Source organism: Egretta garzetta, unplaced genomic scaffold (assembly GCF_000687185.1).
Source record: "Egretta garzetta isolate BGI_Z169 unplaced genomic scaffold, ASM68718v1 scaffold250, whole genome shotgun sequence".
Taxonomy (NCBI): Eukaryota; Metazoa; Chordata; class Aves; order Pelecaniformes; family Ardeidae; genus Egretta; species Egretta garzetta.
In genome coordinates, this window is record NW_009258294.1 from 414,674 (window position 1) to 431,314 (window position 16,641).

At 37.2% G+C, this 16,641-nt stretch overlaps 1 protein-coding gene across 1 annotated transcript in view; it reads left to right on the forward strand.

The window, feature by feature from the left end:
* The window catches only part of UHRF2 (ubiquitin like with PHD and ring finger domains 2), a 91,983-nt gene that overhangs the window by 60,558 nt on the left and 14,784 nt on the right, over positions 1 to 16,641 (forward strand). The window contains 4 exon segments of the mRNA XM_009638230.2: positions 2,382 to 2,568; positions 6,450 to 6,573; positions 6,963 to 7,070; positions 10,968 to 11,072. Of these exon segments, the coding sequence (XP_009636525.1) occupies positions 2,382 to 2,568; positions 6,450 to 6,573; positions 6,963 to 7,070; positions 10,968 to 11,072 (524 nt within the window).

Consider the following 16,641-nt stretch of genomic DNA (forward strand, 5'->3'; position numbering starts at 1 on the left):
CATTGGTCTTCTTGGCCACCTGGGCACACTGCTGGCTCATATTCAGCTGGCTGTCAACCAGTACCCCCAGGTCCTTTTCTGCCAGGCAGCTCTCCAGCCACTCTTGCCCAAGCCTGTAGCGCTGCATGATGTTGTTGTGACCCAAGTGCAGGACCTGGCACGTGGCCTTGTTGATCCTCATACAGTTGGCCTCGGCCCATCAATCCAGCCTATCCAGGTCCCTCTGCAGAGCCCTCCTCCCCTCCAGCAGGTCGGCACTCCCACCCCATTTGGTGTCATCTGCAAACTTACCGAGGGTGCACTCAATCCCCTTGTGCAGGTCATTGATAAAGATATTAAACAGAACTGGCCCCAATACTGAGCCCTGGGGGACAAGGCTTGTTGCTGGCCGCCAGCTGGATTTAACTCCATTGACCGCAACTCTCTGGGCTTGGCCATCCAGCCAGTTTTTTACCCAGAGAAGAGTACACCTGTCTGAGCCATGGGCCGCCAGCTTCTCTAGGAGAGTGCTGTGGGAGACAGTGTCAAAGGCCTTGCTGAAGTCCAGGTAGACAACATCGACAGCCTTACCTTCATCCACTAGGCGGGTCAACTGGTCATAGAAGGAGATCAGGTTGGTCAGGCAGGACCTGCTTTTCATAAACCCAGGCTGGCTGAGCCTGATCCCCTGAATGTCCTGCATATGCCTGGTGAGCACACTCAGGATGAATTGTTTGGGGTTTGACAAATTCTAATCTCCCCTAAAAATGTACCAGAAAGGCAGCAGTCCTTTAGTATGAAGAAAAACCCCTGTATTTTCCTAGGGGTTAAATCTTTAATGGGAACAGGCAATGCTTTCTTAAATACTATGATTCATTGTTTGTGCCCTTCTCGTTTTGGCCTAATATTCTGTCTGCTTGGTTAATTCCTGTGGAAGATGTTCGTGCTGCCTCTGAAGGGCTGTTGGGAGTTTTGGGGTGGGTGCATGTTTTTTCATTTTTGTAGTGGGGCTGTTCTTAAAATTCCTTATTAATGAACTTGCTTGTGATACCATGGACATACTCAGTAAGATTTTGTCCGAGAATAAAAGTGTTACTTATTGTACAACTAAGGACTTTTGTATTTTTTTGGCAAAGATTATGACAGGGATAAGTTTGTCTGTCCTTATCCCTCTGTCTTCCTAGGGCAATTGCCCTTTTGAGTAGACATTGTCGAACAGTTCATCAGTTCCTCAGATAGGTTGCCTATGGACTCACAACAAAGTTTATCCCAAATGTTGGTATTCCAGCTGTTTCAGTTTCTCAACTCCTGTAACCTGTGGTCATTATTTTCTTCCAGAATGGTACTTGAAAGAACATAGTCTGGCCCATTCTAAACTTTAGGAAAAATGTTCTCTCTATTATCTCAAGGTGTCTAGATTCTTAAGCTTCCTACTTCCAACTCTGAACTCTCAAATAATCTTTCTAGTCATCCTTGTATTCTGATTCAAAGCCAGTTAAGTCTTTCAGATAAAATACTGTTTCCAGAGAAGTTTGGAAGTACTCTATTAGTTATTATATTAGAGTAGTTTAAGCTCAAATTCACTTACATGGCATGTCTAGATGACTTCTGCAAAATACATATAAAAGAAATTTTTTTCTATTAAGTATTTGGGCTGTGATCAAGTTCTCTTCTGAAGTCTTTTCATTTCTCTGGACCTTCTACTTGTTTCAAACATTTCTCCTGTAAGTGTTAATTCTGCTACAATTATTCAGTGTTTCTTCCCTCTCCTCTTTCATATCTAGTTTAGGCTACTAAATGTTTTTTTCTCTTCTATAATACATTTTTTCCCTGATTGAGGAACCAATGCCAATGGTTTTGTTTCATAGTGGGTTTCATGGGTCCAAATTTCCAAATGAGCTGAAACAGGAAGTTAGTGTTTCTTTGTGTGTAAACTAAACTGCTGCTGTGAAACAACTGGTGATTTGGCATTGTCTGTGCTCTCAGTCTATTAATTCTTCCGTCCAACTGTAAATTTAATTTGAGGGGAAGAGAGCTTTCAAAATTGTAGTTTCATCTTCATTTGACTGTTACCACTTACCTAATCAGAATTTCTTCATGGCTGTATTTAAGAAGACTCTAACTAGAGACTGCGCAAGATTCCATATGTAGGGAGAGTATGCAGGTGGCATGTAGGGAACGGGAGAGGAGAAAATAAGAGAAGCTGCTGATTAATCATTTTCTTTACTGCCTGTTTATACAGCAGAAGAAATCCCATTAGCCTAGGTAGTCAAATACCTCATTGTAAGAAAAAAGCATTTTCAAGAGGGCAGTGTTCATGTGCAGAATAATTTTTTCCTGTAGATACAGTAATGCACCTTTCTGAGATACATGGCATTTGACTTTTTCTTTGTTTTTGACAGGAAAAAGTGGCCCTGAATGCAAGCACTGTAGGGCTGATCCAGATAAGGAGTGCCGGTTTTGTTCATGTTATTTGTGTGGTGGAAAACAGGATGCTCACATGCAACTCCTGTGTGATGAATGTAATATGGCTTATCATATATACTGCCTGAACCCTCCCTTAAGCAAGATACCAGAAGATGAAGACTGGTAAATATATGAGGATGATTTACTTACCTATATTGCCATTTATATATGGTACCTTTTTGTTATCTGCACCTCATGAGGGACAATACTGAAGAATTTTTTCAATTCTGCTATGTTTTTCATCCATCTACTTAATATAAACCTTATGTTTTCTGTCAAGGTAATTCTTTCAAATCATTCACAGAGGATTAGTAGTAAGCTTTAATGACCATTATGGAGTTTCAGAACTGGTATGTTAATTTTATTCATTGAGATCATTATGATCTTCTGTGACATTATCTGATCTGATTGTGTTTATCAATGGTGATTGTTCCCCAGCCTTTTCATTTTGTTCAAGCTTCACTGCTTGAACAATTCTCTTATGTTTACGTGCCCTTCCTGTATCTTCTCATTGCCTCTACTCCATTCATTTCTGCTGTTGTGGGAGGACCACCACCTTGCTGCTCTTCATTTCTACTGTCACTGGTTCTTCCAGCAGGAAAACCAAGCAAACTGGCATTGTTAAATCAAGATAATTGTATTTTGAAGTGAATCTCCATGGACCCATTAGCAGCCCATTAAGTTATCTGGGGCTCTGTATCAATTTTTGTCTTTATTGCTATCTAAAATTTATAATGTTCATATTTATCACCTGTCTGTGACTTACATGAGATGCTTATTCTTTAAAATGAGTAATAAGTAGAACTTTATTCTAATAAAGTTTTCCGTTCTGTAGACATCAAAAAATGCCTTGTGATTAAATTTTATGTAAAAATCTGTGTAAGTGCTTTGGAAGTTTTAACATTGTCTGGAAATAAATAACTCCATCTCCTATGCCATAGTGGGTGCTATAGTAGGTTTGTTTATTGGTCAGTGCTTAATGGTCTGCATGTTTTCTGGGGCATTGCATTTTTTCTGAACTCCTTCTGAGTTGATGCCAATGTGTGATTGAGCGACTGAGACCATTAACATTGATAGGTGTTTCTCAGTGTGTACATTTGGCCACAGGGATACTGTTGTTGGAAATTCATCTTTTTCCTATGAAATTTCTGCACTGGGAGGAGTTGTATTCACTGTTTTTGGAGGAACTGATGGCTTGAAACAGTGTCTAAAAATATTTTCAGTACCTAGTAGAAATATGTATGGATCATTAGAACTAAAAATAGCATTTATTTGGATATTGTCTATGCGCCTTCCACTTGTTGCATACGCAAAATTATTACAATGTTTATTCAGCAGTGTTAGTCCGAACTATCCCCAAGTTTTCTACTGTCAAGGCATACTGGTCTTCTGTGCATGATATCTTGCTTCCAACTACTGTCAACATAAATGAGTTGATGTTACATGTTGGAAACCATTCTCAACACACAAGTGGTTTATTGCTGACTGCAATCCATAAGCAGTATTCTTACCTGATTGCATCTGACTTTTGGATATAGCAGCTGAGAAGTTCCTTTTTGACTTTCTTCTTTCAGAATATTCAATGAGACCATCTGTCTGGAAGTACACTTCTGTTCATCCATTCTTTGGTTGCCCCTTACTCTCAGAACCAGCTCTCATCCCATAGTCCAGCAACAGTAAAATCCAAGTGTTTTCCAGTACTAGCCACAGGAAGTTTTCTGATAAAGAAAATACATATGCTTCAAGTCAGTGACCTCCTCCCACAAAAACCCCAAATCCTTTGTTCTACCCTGAAAAGAATTTATTCTCTCTACTTTCTTCTGCACCCTCAAATACACAGAAGGCTTGACAGGCAGATCAGGATATTGAGACTGAAATCTCACCAGCCATCAGTATGTCTTTGGTTTAGCTAGTATGCTAAGATTATCTTGGCCTGATGGGTGCTTCACATGATTTTTCAGGTTAGGTATTAGTCTTCTACTCTTCACTGGCACCCATTCTTTTTCAAAAGCTTCTTGTGGAACACTTTATGAGTTATCCTACTTCTATTTCAGAGAGCTACAGAGAAAGTTTGAAAAATAGAATTTTTTTTAAAGTGTAGCTGTTAGTGCTCAGATCTCCCTATCCTATTCCATTAGTATCACTATAACTGCACTGCATAGGTTCCCAGGACTGTTGTCCTCCAGACAGAAGATTTAGTGCTATGTTGACTGACAACATGGTCTTTGGAGTCCTTCAGGTCATATGTTAAGTGCACTTTTAGACCCTTCTGCTTATATTTCTGGCCAAAAAATTACGAGTTTCCACAGGTAGTAGAAGTTAAATTCATACAATTAAAATATCTTGAAAAATGGCTGTCAAGCTTTTTAACTTGTTTTTGTTTGCTGCGTAACGATATGAGTCTTAAGATATATAAGTAGATAGCTGCATCTGTGGATGAAGTCACTAGGTGGGAAAGGTACCATTATGGAGCTGGCTTGTGACAGTCAATTTTGGGATACTTAGTGATGCCAGCCCTGTGCAGTCTTAATGCTTGGTCATATGTAAAAGGAGTGCACTTGCAGTGGGCAAAGCAGTGTCTCCTACCAAAGAGGAGGTCTGTGTTCTCCCTTCTTCCTGCATTCTAGCAAGGAGCCATGGCTCTCTGATCCTTAACTTTTGGCAGATTTTGTTTGTTTTAGAAATGGAAAAAAGTCCATTTAGTATTTTTGTAGTATAAAATTTGGCAAACTCTGCAGGGGCTAAGCCTGCAGTTTAAGAAGGAGTAAGTTTCTCTTCTGGAGATTAAGCCACTCTGTATGTGAAATGGTATTTAATATTCCATACAAAATTAAATTTAAAAAATATTAAGGTAAATGGTTGCCCTATCAAGGAGCAGGGAATGCCATAGTTAATTCACATTGTGAATTTGCATTATGTCATGTTCCTTCTTTTAATTGGTCATTGCATACTTTTTTTTAAACAACTGTAATATCATTCAAAGTCTTAGTGTTAGAGAATTTCAGCATCTTGTATTATTTTTAATTTCTTTTTATCTGCATAGATTCATCGTCTTAATGGTTCAACACTTTAATTGACATAGTGAAATCTGTTTCTGTGGACATTAATAATTAATTCTTCTATTCATATCGACATACAAAAGTTAATTAATAAATCCAAAACAGTTGCTATAGTACTAGTGGTAATATGTAAACTAGATTATCAATGTTAGTATAGATCAGGCTTCCTCCACTAGTGGCATATGGGCCAAACCCAGTCCATGGGAGCCAGAAACATGCACAATTGCCTTTGCATTGGCATTCCTGGAGTGGGATAAAAATGTTATTAGAAGTAGCAAAATGACCAGTGTACTCCCTTTCTCTCTCTGCTGTAGTCACTGCATCCTAGTATCACCTCCTTCCCTACCAGGATGGCTTTGTGATAGCTGGAATGAGTCTCAGTGCTATATTCCAAGTGGCTTTGGTGTTGTGGAGTGAGTGTGTGTGTGCATGCACATGTATGTGTATGTGTGCTTGTGTCTACACACATTACATGATACCTTGGTTCTGTTTGAGATTCAGCTCTCTGCAGTAAAATTTATTGCACTAGAAGCAAAAAATAAGGGTAGAGTGGGCAGCACGTAGAAACAAACCATGAGTACTTGTTAGCAGTGTACTGTAATCTTTACTGTCTTCTCCTTTACGTGATCTAAATGAAAGAGGACAGAATGAAGAGAGAATACAGGAGTCACAGGGACCTCTCACATATGTGAGAAGGAATAGTTAAATGTTTTGCCTCTAGCACTCTACCTTCAAAGATACTGAAATGCCCTTTTTAAAAAGTTGACAGTATTTGTTCATGTTGGGTTCATTTTTTAAGCTATAGCCTTCAGCTGCTTAAGACTGGTGTATGTTTGCTAGCTTGAAATATTTAGTCAAGATAAACAAATTGACACTATTTTGGCTACAAGAAATGTATTGCCATTATTATGAAGTAATTGAGAATTTACTAAAACCTTTTTTTAGGTATTGTCCTTCCTGCAAAAATGATTCTAATGAAGTTGTAAAGGCTGGAGAAAAGCTCAAACAGAGTAAAAAGAAAGCAAAGATGCCATCTGCCAGTACTGAAAGCCAGAGAGACTGGGGCAAGGTAGAGTGTGCTTTAGAAATAGCTGTTACTCTGATTGTTCATGTATGTGCTACATTTATAACTCTACATATATATGCACTACACAAAATTCAGTACTGGGTTGCACAGACAATAAGACAATGTTCAATCTTGCCCAGTATCTACTGGCAGTTAAAGCAGTGGAAGAATTATTAAAGTGACTAGAGGTAAAAACAAAAAAAAATCCCATCCCCTCATCCCTCCCCCAAACCCATAACACATATTACTTAATTAACATTCCTTTTAACAATTGTTAACATATTTTGAAGAATGTGTATGTTATAATAATCAGATTTTGTAATATCTGCATTGAATTTGCAAACAGTCTTCAATATTGTAATACTAATTCATTCTGTCTGATGTATTTTTAGGGCATGGCCTGTGTTGGTCGCACTAAGGAATGCACTATTGTTCCTTCAAATCATTATGGACCTATACCTGGTGTTCCTGTTGGGACAACCTGGAAATTCAGAGTTCAGGTATGTTGTTTCAGTATTAGTGTAGCTGAAGCAAGGAAGAGTAATAATTAATGGGTTGGGCACTAAAATAAATTTAGATTGACAATTGCCCCTTTCACTAGGTCTAAAAAAAGCGAATATGTTATGATTCTAACATAGTGATGCTGATAATAGTGAAGGTTGAAGTATACTGACTTTACAATACAACTTAATAAGTCTGTTGTCATTAGGATAAACAAATTTCATGTTAGAATTCTGAGTGGGATACTTACTGAATACAGTCAAGTGTTTTCTGAAGTGTACTTCACATTAACTGATTATCCCACTTAGGAGACGTAGACTATATATTTTGAAAGTGTTAGGTGATGTCACTGTAAATTGACTCCTTGTTGGGTTTCTTGGTCATACGAACGGATGTCCAAGTCTTCATCTAGGCTGATGAACAGCTTAAAACGCTGTAAGTCTGTACTGCTATTGAAATTAGCTGTCCATTCAGTCTTTCCTGTTTCTTGCACTGTTGCATTTTCTGTTGCAGATATTTCTTAGGCTGTATGGTAAACTAGATTGGTAAAAAACTGGCAGAAAAAGAATCCCTTCTGGGGTAGGAGGGGAGTTAATTTTCCCAGTCCATTTCACATTTTGGCTACATAAGCACAGTGCCAATACTCAGAGGGGCAGGAAAAAACAAAGCAGGGGGGATAGGACAGCTTTGTTTTGTGCCAGTACTGATTTTCTGTGGTTTCAAAGTGTCCAACAAACTGCAGACTTACTTCCTTTTCCCCCCAGCCTTATCTGATAGCACTGATTTTTGTTTCACATTTGATTTTTTTTGTTGCTTTTAGGCGGGGAAATACATACTTTTTATTTTCAAAATCAGTTAGTTCTTTGTCTCTTGCATGTGTAAAGAATTGTAATTGAATGTTTTCCGTCATATTTGGAAGAATAGAAACACATTTTTTTAAACTGCTTTGAGGAGTGGCCAGCCAAGAATCAAAAGCATCTTGTGATTTGTTTTCTAAACTTTTCGTCACCTGCTTTCTCATGAGAAGAAAATAGATGTTTTATTATTGAATCGGTAGAAGAGAACACTTAGCAGGCAGTTTTCCTCTGATGGTGGTGTCTTCCAGTAGTGTATGAAGAATTCTGGATTTGGAAGGCCATGCAAGTTTTAAGGTTGATATGGCTAGCACCAGACATTTTTCCCCTTAGCAACAGCTTTCAATTTCTCTCCTTGGTAGAAATCACAGTGAAGCAGTTGAAACCTAAACTAGTTCTTTTGATCCTTTCTCACCTTGATGTCCATTATCAACACTACCATCAGTACAAGCCTTATGAAGCAAATTAAATTTGTGATGTAAGTTTATGCTGTTCATGATAACAGTGATTTTTATACAAAATGACCTGCTTAAGAGAAAAATTCAATTTTGATTCTTTGGGATATTTTGTTGACCGCTCCTGTGTTTGAAAAAGTTTTTTGTGAAAGGAATTAAAATAAATAGTTACCTTTTTGTTGGCTTCTGGATTAAGTAATGTCTTGTAAGTAAGAGCAGTTTCTACAATCACTTATTGAAACTCAAAATCAAGTTTCATTTTCACTGCTTCAACAATAATTGAAATTATTAGTTCACCTTTTTGTTGGGAATTTCATTGGTAACACAAAAACTGATAGTTTTCAGATCTTTCTAGTGCTGGTAGGAAAAAGGAACAGAATTAGAGCACTGCTTTTGTGAGAAAACTAAGAGAATGCGAATTTTTTTATATGTATGTGTGGGCTAGACATCAAAAGGCAATTACCATTTCTACACAATTATTAATTTTTTTTTAAAGATTCAAATGGTTTTTACACAGAAAGCTAAATTATGGCTTTGTTTCTCATATGAGTAGTCTTTTGTATGAGAAATTAGCTTGTTTCAGCAAATCTATGCAAATTTAGATACTGTAGTTTCTTTATTTCTGATTTGCGTAGTTTCTTATGACACAAACTCTCTTTTCCCTAGAAGGAAATTGACTAAGTATTACTTCTGGAGAGGGCATCTGAAGAGCATCTTTGGCATGAATTACTTACCACTGTTCATCTTTGGGGTGAATCACCTACCAGAAACCTAAATTTAATTGATAAAACCTGGAAATGAAAGAAGGGAGGGAGGAATGAATGAAAGGATGTTTGATACAGCAGGAAAGAGGAGCACAATAGTGGGGCCTTTTCATTCAGCATACTCATAAGTGGTCTGGAAAAATTGGCAAATAGCTGATAAAGTTAGGTGAGAGTGCTATGTTGTTGTGGGTAGTAAACGAGGTGGGGAACAGTTCTAACTCTATAATTTGTAATGGACTTGCAGCTACTTACTCTTCTTATTATTTTGGAAAGAGAGCTTCTAATAGCTAATTTTGAAAGTATGTCATCTTAATACCCAATAGTGATCAAAAAATAAGTCGTGTTAAATTATTGTGAAAGAAGGGCCAGGAAAATTAGATATATTATTCTGAACAACAATCGGTGTGATTAAAGGAATGGAATGGTTTTCATTAAACTGGAAAGACTTTTGATCCTGGAAGAATGTTGAAGACGTGGTGTAGTGTACGTGGCTAGAAAATGATGTACGGTATGAAAAAAGTGATGAGGGACCAATATACATGCTTTTGTAATGCAAAAAGAGGTCATAAAAAAAAACTTCAGCTGCCTACTTCAAAATGAACAAAAGTAGTATTAGTTCATATGGCAAAGGGTACTACTGTGAACTCTTTTATCTCTTGGATGCTGTGGATCCAGAAGTTTAAACTAGGAAGTCTGAGCCACAGACAGCTGGATGCTGGGAAACTGTGCAAGGAAGTGCCATGGTGTCCTTGCATAGTTTTCATACCGTGCACAGCTCTTGTCTCTTGTTAGAGACAGCATTTTTGTCCAGCTGGACCTTTGATCTGATGTATTGTATAACAAAAGTACAAGACTATAGCAGAAGAATGTAAATTTTCATGGAGATTGCTTAAGAGTGTAGGCTGGGAAAGGAGTTAAGGAGTGGGAGAGGCAGAATGATAAAACCAGGCAAAGTCAAGGTCTGAAGGAAGATATGAAGGTAGGAAGAAGGATCCTAATCGGTTTTTGTCTGGGAACCTTCATTCTATCAATAGTATTTTTGGCATCACATAATGAGAAAATACATAATTTAAATATGCAGCCTCTTTTTTATTCATAAAGGGTTTGGGCTTTTTTAAATCTAGATTGGTAGTTTGAAACAATTTGAAATACATTTTTGTGGGAGAGCTGTTTCAGCAGACTTTAGCAAGTTGCCAGTTTACGGTACAGCTGCAGCTAACAGCTGGTCTGGTTGCAGCTTAGTTGCACATTCATTACTAGAGAATTATCCTGGTTGGAGAACTAATTTATGATCCATATGTTGTTGCAATGGATCGTGTTCCCTTAGGCAGTGTGGTAATATTCCTCTGAGTTGGTCACATTTACGGTGTGTTACCTTAATAGAACCTGACATAATGATCTTTACCCGGGTCACTGTGATCTTCCTTAGTGAAGAATTGTAAAATGTTACCAAACTGGCAGATCTCCCATCTACTTTGGATTATTCTAAGTGACTGTGCAAGCGGAATATAGTAGTGAGTACAGTCTTAAATACTGCTTGTGGAAAGAATTGTGGAGATTTTTCCCGAAGAAGACAGCATACCTTTACATCTTCCAGTGTCACCAATGTCCTACGATGGCCTTCCATTTTTTGGGTGTCCATCCTTTTGGCTTTTCTTCCTCAAAACCAAGTGGAATTCTCACTTTTAATGGCAGTCCTACATTAACTGTTTACACAGACACCCCTGTACAATACTGTAATGAGAAAGTTGATTGTCAAAAGTGATTGTACATGGCTGGTTGGTTGAAAAAAATGCTAGAAACTGGCTTTGTTCTGTTGCCAGGTGAGTGAAGCAGGTGTTCACAGACCACATGTGGGTGGCATCCATGGACGCAGTAATGATGGAGCTTATTCACTTGTATTAGCTGGAGGCTTTGAAGATGAAGTGGTATGTCATTTATGCATGCAACAGTTTTGCTGTTCTAATATATCAATGTTTGTAAAGATAGAGTTATATTTGTAATTGATCCTAAAACTAATGCTTATGCAAATGTTACTCTGAAAAAAATAACTACTACTGATAACAAACTGAATAGTTTTTAGTATTTTGCGGAGAAATATTTAAGCAAATCTTTCTTAAAGAATGCTTATGCTTGTACTCAAGCAAAATGTCTCAATTATGGCTGAATTTTACATTGTTTGGGGTAGTCAAATCTCGGTATACTTTCAGAGTCTGAATTTAGTATTATTTAAAATCTGATAGTGTAATTATATCCAAATAATATGGTTTATGTTCTGCTTTGGTCATGATTGTTATTGCATTTGAGACAGCTAGATGCCTCTTCCTTTGTGTTTGTTGTGTTTCAAAATATGTGATACATTTATTTTAACAAAGCAAGAATAAAAGGTACATGTTATTTGATTCTCTGAGGTTCTGAAGGTTCTTGACTCCTACTGGTGAGCACTTTCAGAAATTTTTAGGGAAGTCTCTGTACCTTGTATTGTGATCCCCAAGGGTGCTAGAAGAAAATTCTACTTTGATGTTAGCATCTAAGTAGAGCAATGAAAGCAATTATGCTGCTAAACAAAACAGTAACTGCATCCAACTTTCATCTTATGATGTTGACCAACATTATTTATGAATAGATTGCTGTTCTCTGCAATTAAATGATGTTTACACAGGGTACATCCCTTCCTGCAGTTCAGCTCCATCAGGTGGAATTTTGAATCATGCATCAGGTGAAGGATAAAGCAGTAAGCAGTCCGTTTTCTTAAAACATGTGTAGCTGTTAATCACAAGGAAAAAGGCACTGAACAAAGAAATAAGCACCCGAAATAGCATCAGCATGTAATGTATTCTTTGCCAACAGCACCTCTGCCAGCTGCTGCTGCTGCTGAGTATTGCCTCTGAAGCAGTTTGTGTCTCTTTCTGAACAAGTCATGTGAGGAGATACTTTGTGTTGGGATACATTACTACGTCCTTAGGGTCAGCCCCAACCCAAGCTCTAGTGGATCCTAAGAATACTGTTGCTCAGTAGTTGAACTGGCTATGTTGGGGTGCTGCAGGCTCTTTTTTTTTTTCTTTTTGGTGGTGATACTGTTGTCCCCTTATTTCTGCTGCTGTAATTATTCCATTAAAACATTTAATTAACTTAATTGCATGTCTTTTTCAGTTCACCTAAGTGATGTTGTGATCATATGTTTTTGTGGACACCTAAGTACTGTCATAGTCTAGCTGAAATATATAATTTTGAAGAGGCATAGTTAGGGAGAAATACTGCAGAAGATACCCTAGATGTCTATGAATGTCAGCCTTTTTGCAATTCTCTAAACTAAGAGTACAAGGGGGAATTTTTTTTTTCCAGGTGCATTTTTGGAATTAGGTTTTTTCAGTTCTTTTTTCATATACCAGATTTTATTTCTCAATTTACTTCTTTTCCCTGCTTTTTGGAAATGGTTGGAATTAAACTAATAAGAATCTCCACAGAAGAATTACATTCTGTACTTACAAGTTTCTTAAGTACAGTATCTCATTCCAGGAATTAAACTTTTAAATAAAAATTCAGATAAAATCCTCTGCTCACATCTAGTCACTTACTGTATGAGAAAAAGACAAGAGAGGTGACTCTTACTTGAATTTCAGTGGTATGATGTAGGTACTTGTGTGTAAGTTTTTACAAAATTGAGAAATAGATACATTTTGGAAGACTGTTTTACTGTATGTTTATAAACTTTATGCACTATTTATGCACACTGCTGACATGTGCCTTCTTAATGCTCTTCTTGTGGCTTTAAAATAACAGTTCACTATTGGGGTAAAATAATTGCACAATTATACTGCAGGAAATAGAATTCACTGTCTAGCTTTCAGATCATGCCATTTTTACGCTGTGCCTTTGGAAACTTACAGTCCTGCAGACCCAGACTTGTCTGCAACTTTGCTCAAGTCGGGATGTTGTGGATGTATTGGAGTGCTCAGTAATGAATTCTGTCAGTACAGGATCTGCCCTCAAGATTGACAAGGGGTACAGTCATAGTTTACAAAATGACCATTGGGTGAAATTGTTTTGCATGTGAAGCTTGTCTCCATTCTTAATTACATGCATATAAAATGTTTGCACATTAATCTTTCTCTTGTAAATGTTTAACCTTGAATTTTAGTGACAAGTTACATGGTTTACTTATTTAAAAAACAGTATTACAATAGTTAGTTTCAGAGTCTTGAATATGTTAATATTGCTGATCTCCTGGTCTTGTTTTTGATAGTAACCATAGTAGGAACATTAGCTGAAGAAATCGAGAAGTCTTTCAGGAATTTAAAGTCTAAGAATTATTTCAGAATAGGGCTAACATTTAAAAGCTAGATATTGGACTTTAAAAATGATTGTTCAGTCACAGTGTTCATGATAAAAGTATTTTGACCTGTCTGTTCATCAAATCAAATAGATTAAGAAATTTTACTGTTGTGTTGAAAAATTTCCCTCCTATTTTGTGTAATTGTTTTTATGTATCAGGGTTAAAACTGCCATTTATTTTCAAAAGTTTCAAGACCCATGTTTCTTCTGGGTTGAGGCAGTGTTGTAAAGATGCTAAATTAATTTTGTGGTGTGCTTAGTTTAATCTGAACAACAATTGTTTCTTCTTTAAGTGCTTTTGCATATAGGATCATATGGGAAATCTCTGAACTGAGGTCAGAATCTCTTAAAGCATAGTATCTTCTGTGATCATTTGCATCCTCTTGTAAAGGAAGACAAAAGGACCCCAGGCAAACATACTTATTGCTTAGGTTCATTGATTATTTTATACCAAGCCCATTCAGTGTCTGGAAGGTAGCATTCACAAACCACTTAATGAAATGGCTTGCTGTCCATTTCAAATGTTCTGTGTTCTTGGATTAATCTTGTGTTCACATAATCAGTTCCAAGGTGTTAGTTCAACTGTTACGCCACTTGTTGTAATAGTTCAGTTGCAGATAAACAGTATTTAGCTCACTAGATTTGCCTGGGCCCTGTGATGAGGATATAGCATTTCAGAACCTCTGCTTAGCGTGCATTGCACGGTGAAAGCACTTGATCAGTTCCACCAGTGCCAAAGGTGCAGTGCCAGTACTGTAGTGAATTGCATAGTTAAGTGGCTTTAAATCCAAATCAAGTAGCAATAGGAGCCTCATGTCTGAGCCAAAGTGTTTTATATCCAAAGACCATTGTGGCCAGCAGTTTGCCTAGATATGTGTGTATGACGTGCTGCTTTATTCACCAGTTTGCTTCATTTACCTGCACCGTGTGAATCCAGTCTCAGCAAATCTGGTACAAAAGAGATATAGTATCCTATATGAATTTTCTGAATTACTATGCCATTCTGACTATGTTACCAAGGGAACAGTTCCTTTCAGATTTTCCCATGTCTATTTTATAGTACTGGGAATCTGACATAACAAGTTCATTACAGCTATTACAGTGAGAGTCTCTCTATTGAGAGTTGCCTGGATTGAATATGTAGCTGAAAACCCAATGCTTAATGCCATGAAACTTGCTGTTTTCAAAAGCTTCCATGTTTCCAAGATCTAAGTGCCCTAGTGGTTTGGGACCTGCTTGGAGCTCCAATGTAATGTGAAAAAAATTGAGTATCTCACTATATGATAGCTACCAAATATCATCCTTTTCACTCAGATGCATTATTTGTCCACTCTTGTTACCTTCGACACTAAGGACATACTTGACATAATTCATAGGGCAGCAGCTTTAATACTTACTTCTCACCAGTGTTTCAGATTTGCAGGACAGCTCCTATTCTGCAAATCTCCTCTCCATCTTCTCTGTTATTCCATATTGTTAGCTATCAGTCCATACAAAACGCTAATTACTACTAAAAAATACCTTTCATGCATTATTTTCTGAATTTCACTGTCTCCTCTGTACCTGAATTATGTTCAGAATTTCTTTCACATTCTGAAAAGCCTTATTTTGTTACACAGATGCTTTTTGTCATGTTTTACTACTAGTACTATGTCTGTCAAAGGAGTCTTATCTGCCTGTTTGTCAGCTTCTTTCATAATGGGGTGTGGAATCTGCATCTGCTCCTACCTCTGCTTTTCCAAAGTTCATTTGCAGGACTTTGTATGTCTGGTTGTTTCTAAAGCATTGAGGAACCCATTTGACACGATGGCAAAGCAGATTAAAAAGTAGAAATTAATGTTGCCAATGCTTAGCAAAGCACCATTTAGCTTTTTTTTATATTTCATGCTTTCCAAGAAACACTCTGTCTAGAATAAAGCCTTAGGTCAAGGACACAGGCCTTGATTTCTGTTTGTGAATGTCTAGCATACTGAGATACTTCCTGAAATTCATACACTTTCAAGAGACATTAGTCATATTAGTGCAGTATCTGGAGTATAATCAATCTATTCCCTTCATAAGATTCTGAAGGATCAGCATAATTATACTAATCTTTGTTGTGTCAAACCATGAATTTCTGTCTGGACTTCATAGATTTTTACATGGACACTTACAAAAATTAGTTCTTACGATATTAGGAATTTATTTAAACACAGGAAATGAAAGAAGGATGAAAGTTTTAAAAAGTCCTAATAATTATATGTATAGAGATAAAGGAATGTCAAATAGTTAAGTGTATGTCTTTTAGATAGTCAAGATTTTCCTTGTCTTGCTGTAACTAGAATTATAGTAGGCTAATTCAATTACTTATACAGAGTGCGGGATTTTTTTCCCTCAGAAAAAAAATCAATCAGCAATCTCGAACAGATAGTCAAAGATAACTAATTAAAAATGTTGTCTCAAAAAACTATTTATCTCCTAAGTAATCTCCCACTACAGAAAACAGTCTTTGACCTGAAAAGGCTTTCTGTGTGTTGTATCTTTGTTGAACCTGGTTTGAAATAGGAACTGATTTTGAACAGAGCAGAAGATAATGAATCCAGATTGGGTAGCCTGAACTGTTTGCATATTAAAGTTTAGTTAAAGGGTCTGGAAATCCACCATTTTGGCACTGAACATTGAAAGGAGTAAGAAAAACTCAGAAAATGGTGCACATAGAGCAGCTGTCTAATACTTTCATTTGGGAGTTATTTTTCAAAATGCTGACCTACTTCATCAGCAGTTAGCCACCTTCTGCTGTTTCCTGCTTTAAAGCTGTCTTACTTACTGTTCAGAAATCCAGACTGGCTAACACTAAAATGGTTAAATCTTTTCATATGCCACAATACTGTCAGGTTCTTGCTGTCAAGGGCAGTTGCGGGGAAGACTCAGAAACACCAATTATTATATGTTCAAGCTCTGGACTTAATGCAAGGGGGGGTTTATTGATTTTTTAAATGAAATACGTAATTTAGCCCTTCCTTTCTAATTGGCACCTTTACTGCAATGCTAAACCATGAATTTGTCAAAAATAAATCAGGCAACTGGGCAGAAAGACCAATTCTGTCAGCTCTTACATACATACAGACCTGGGAGACTTTAATGGAGATAAATGATGACATGATTCAGTTTCAGGTATCCCTA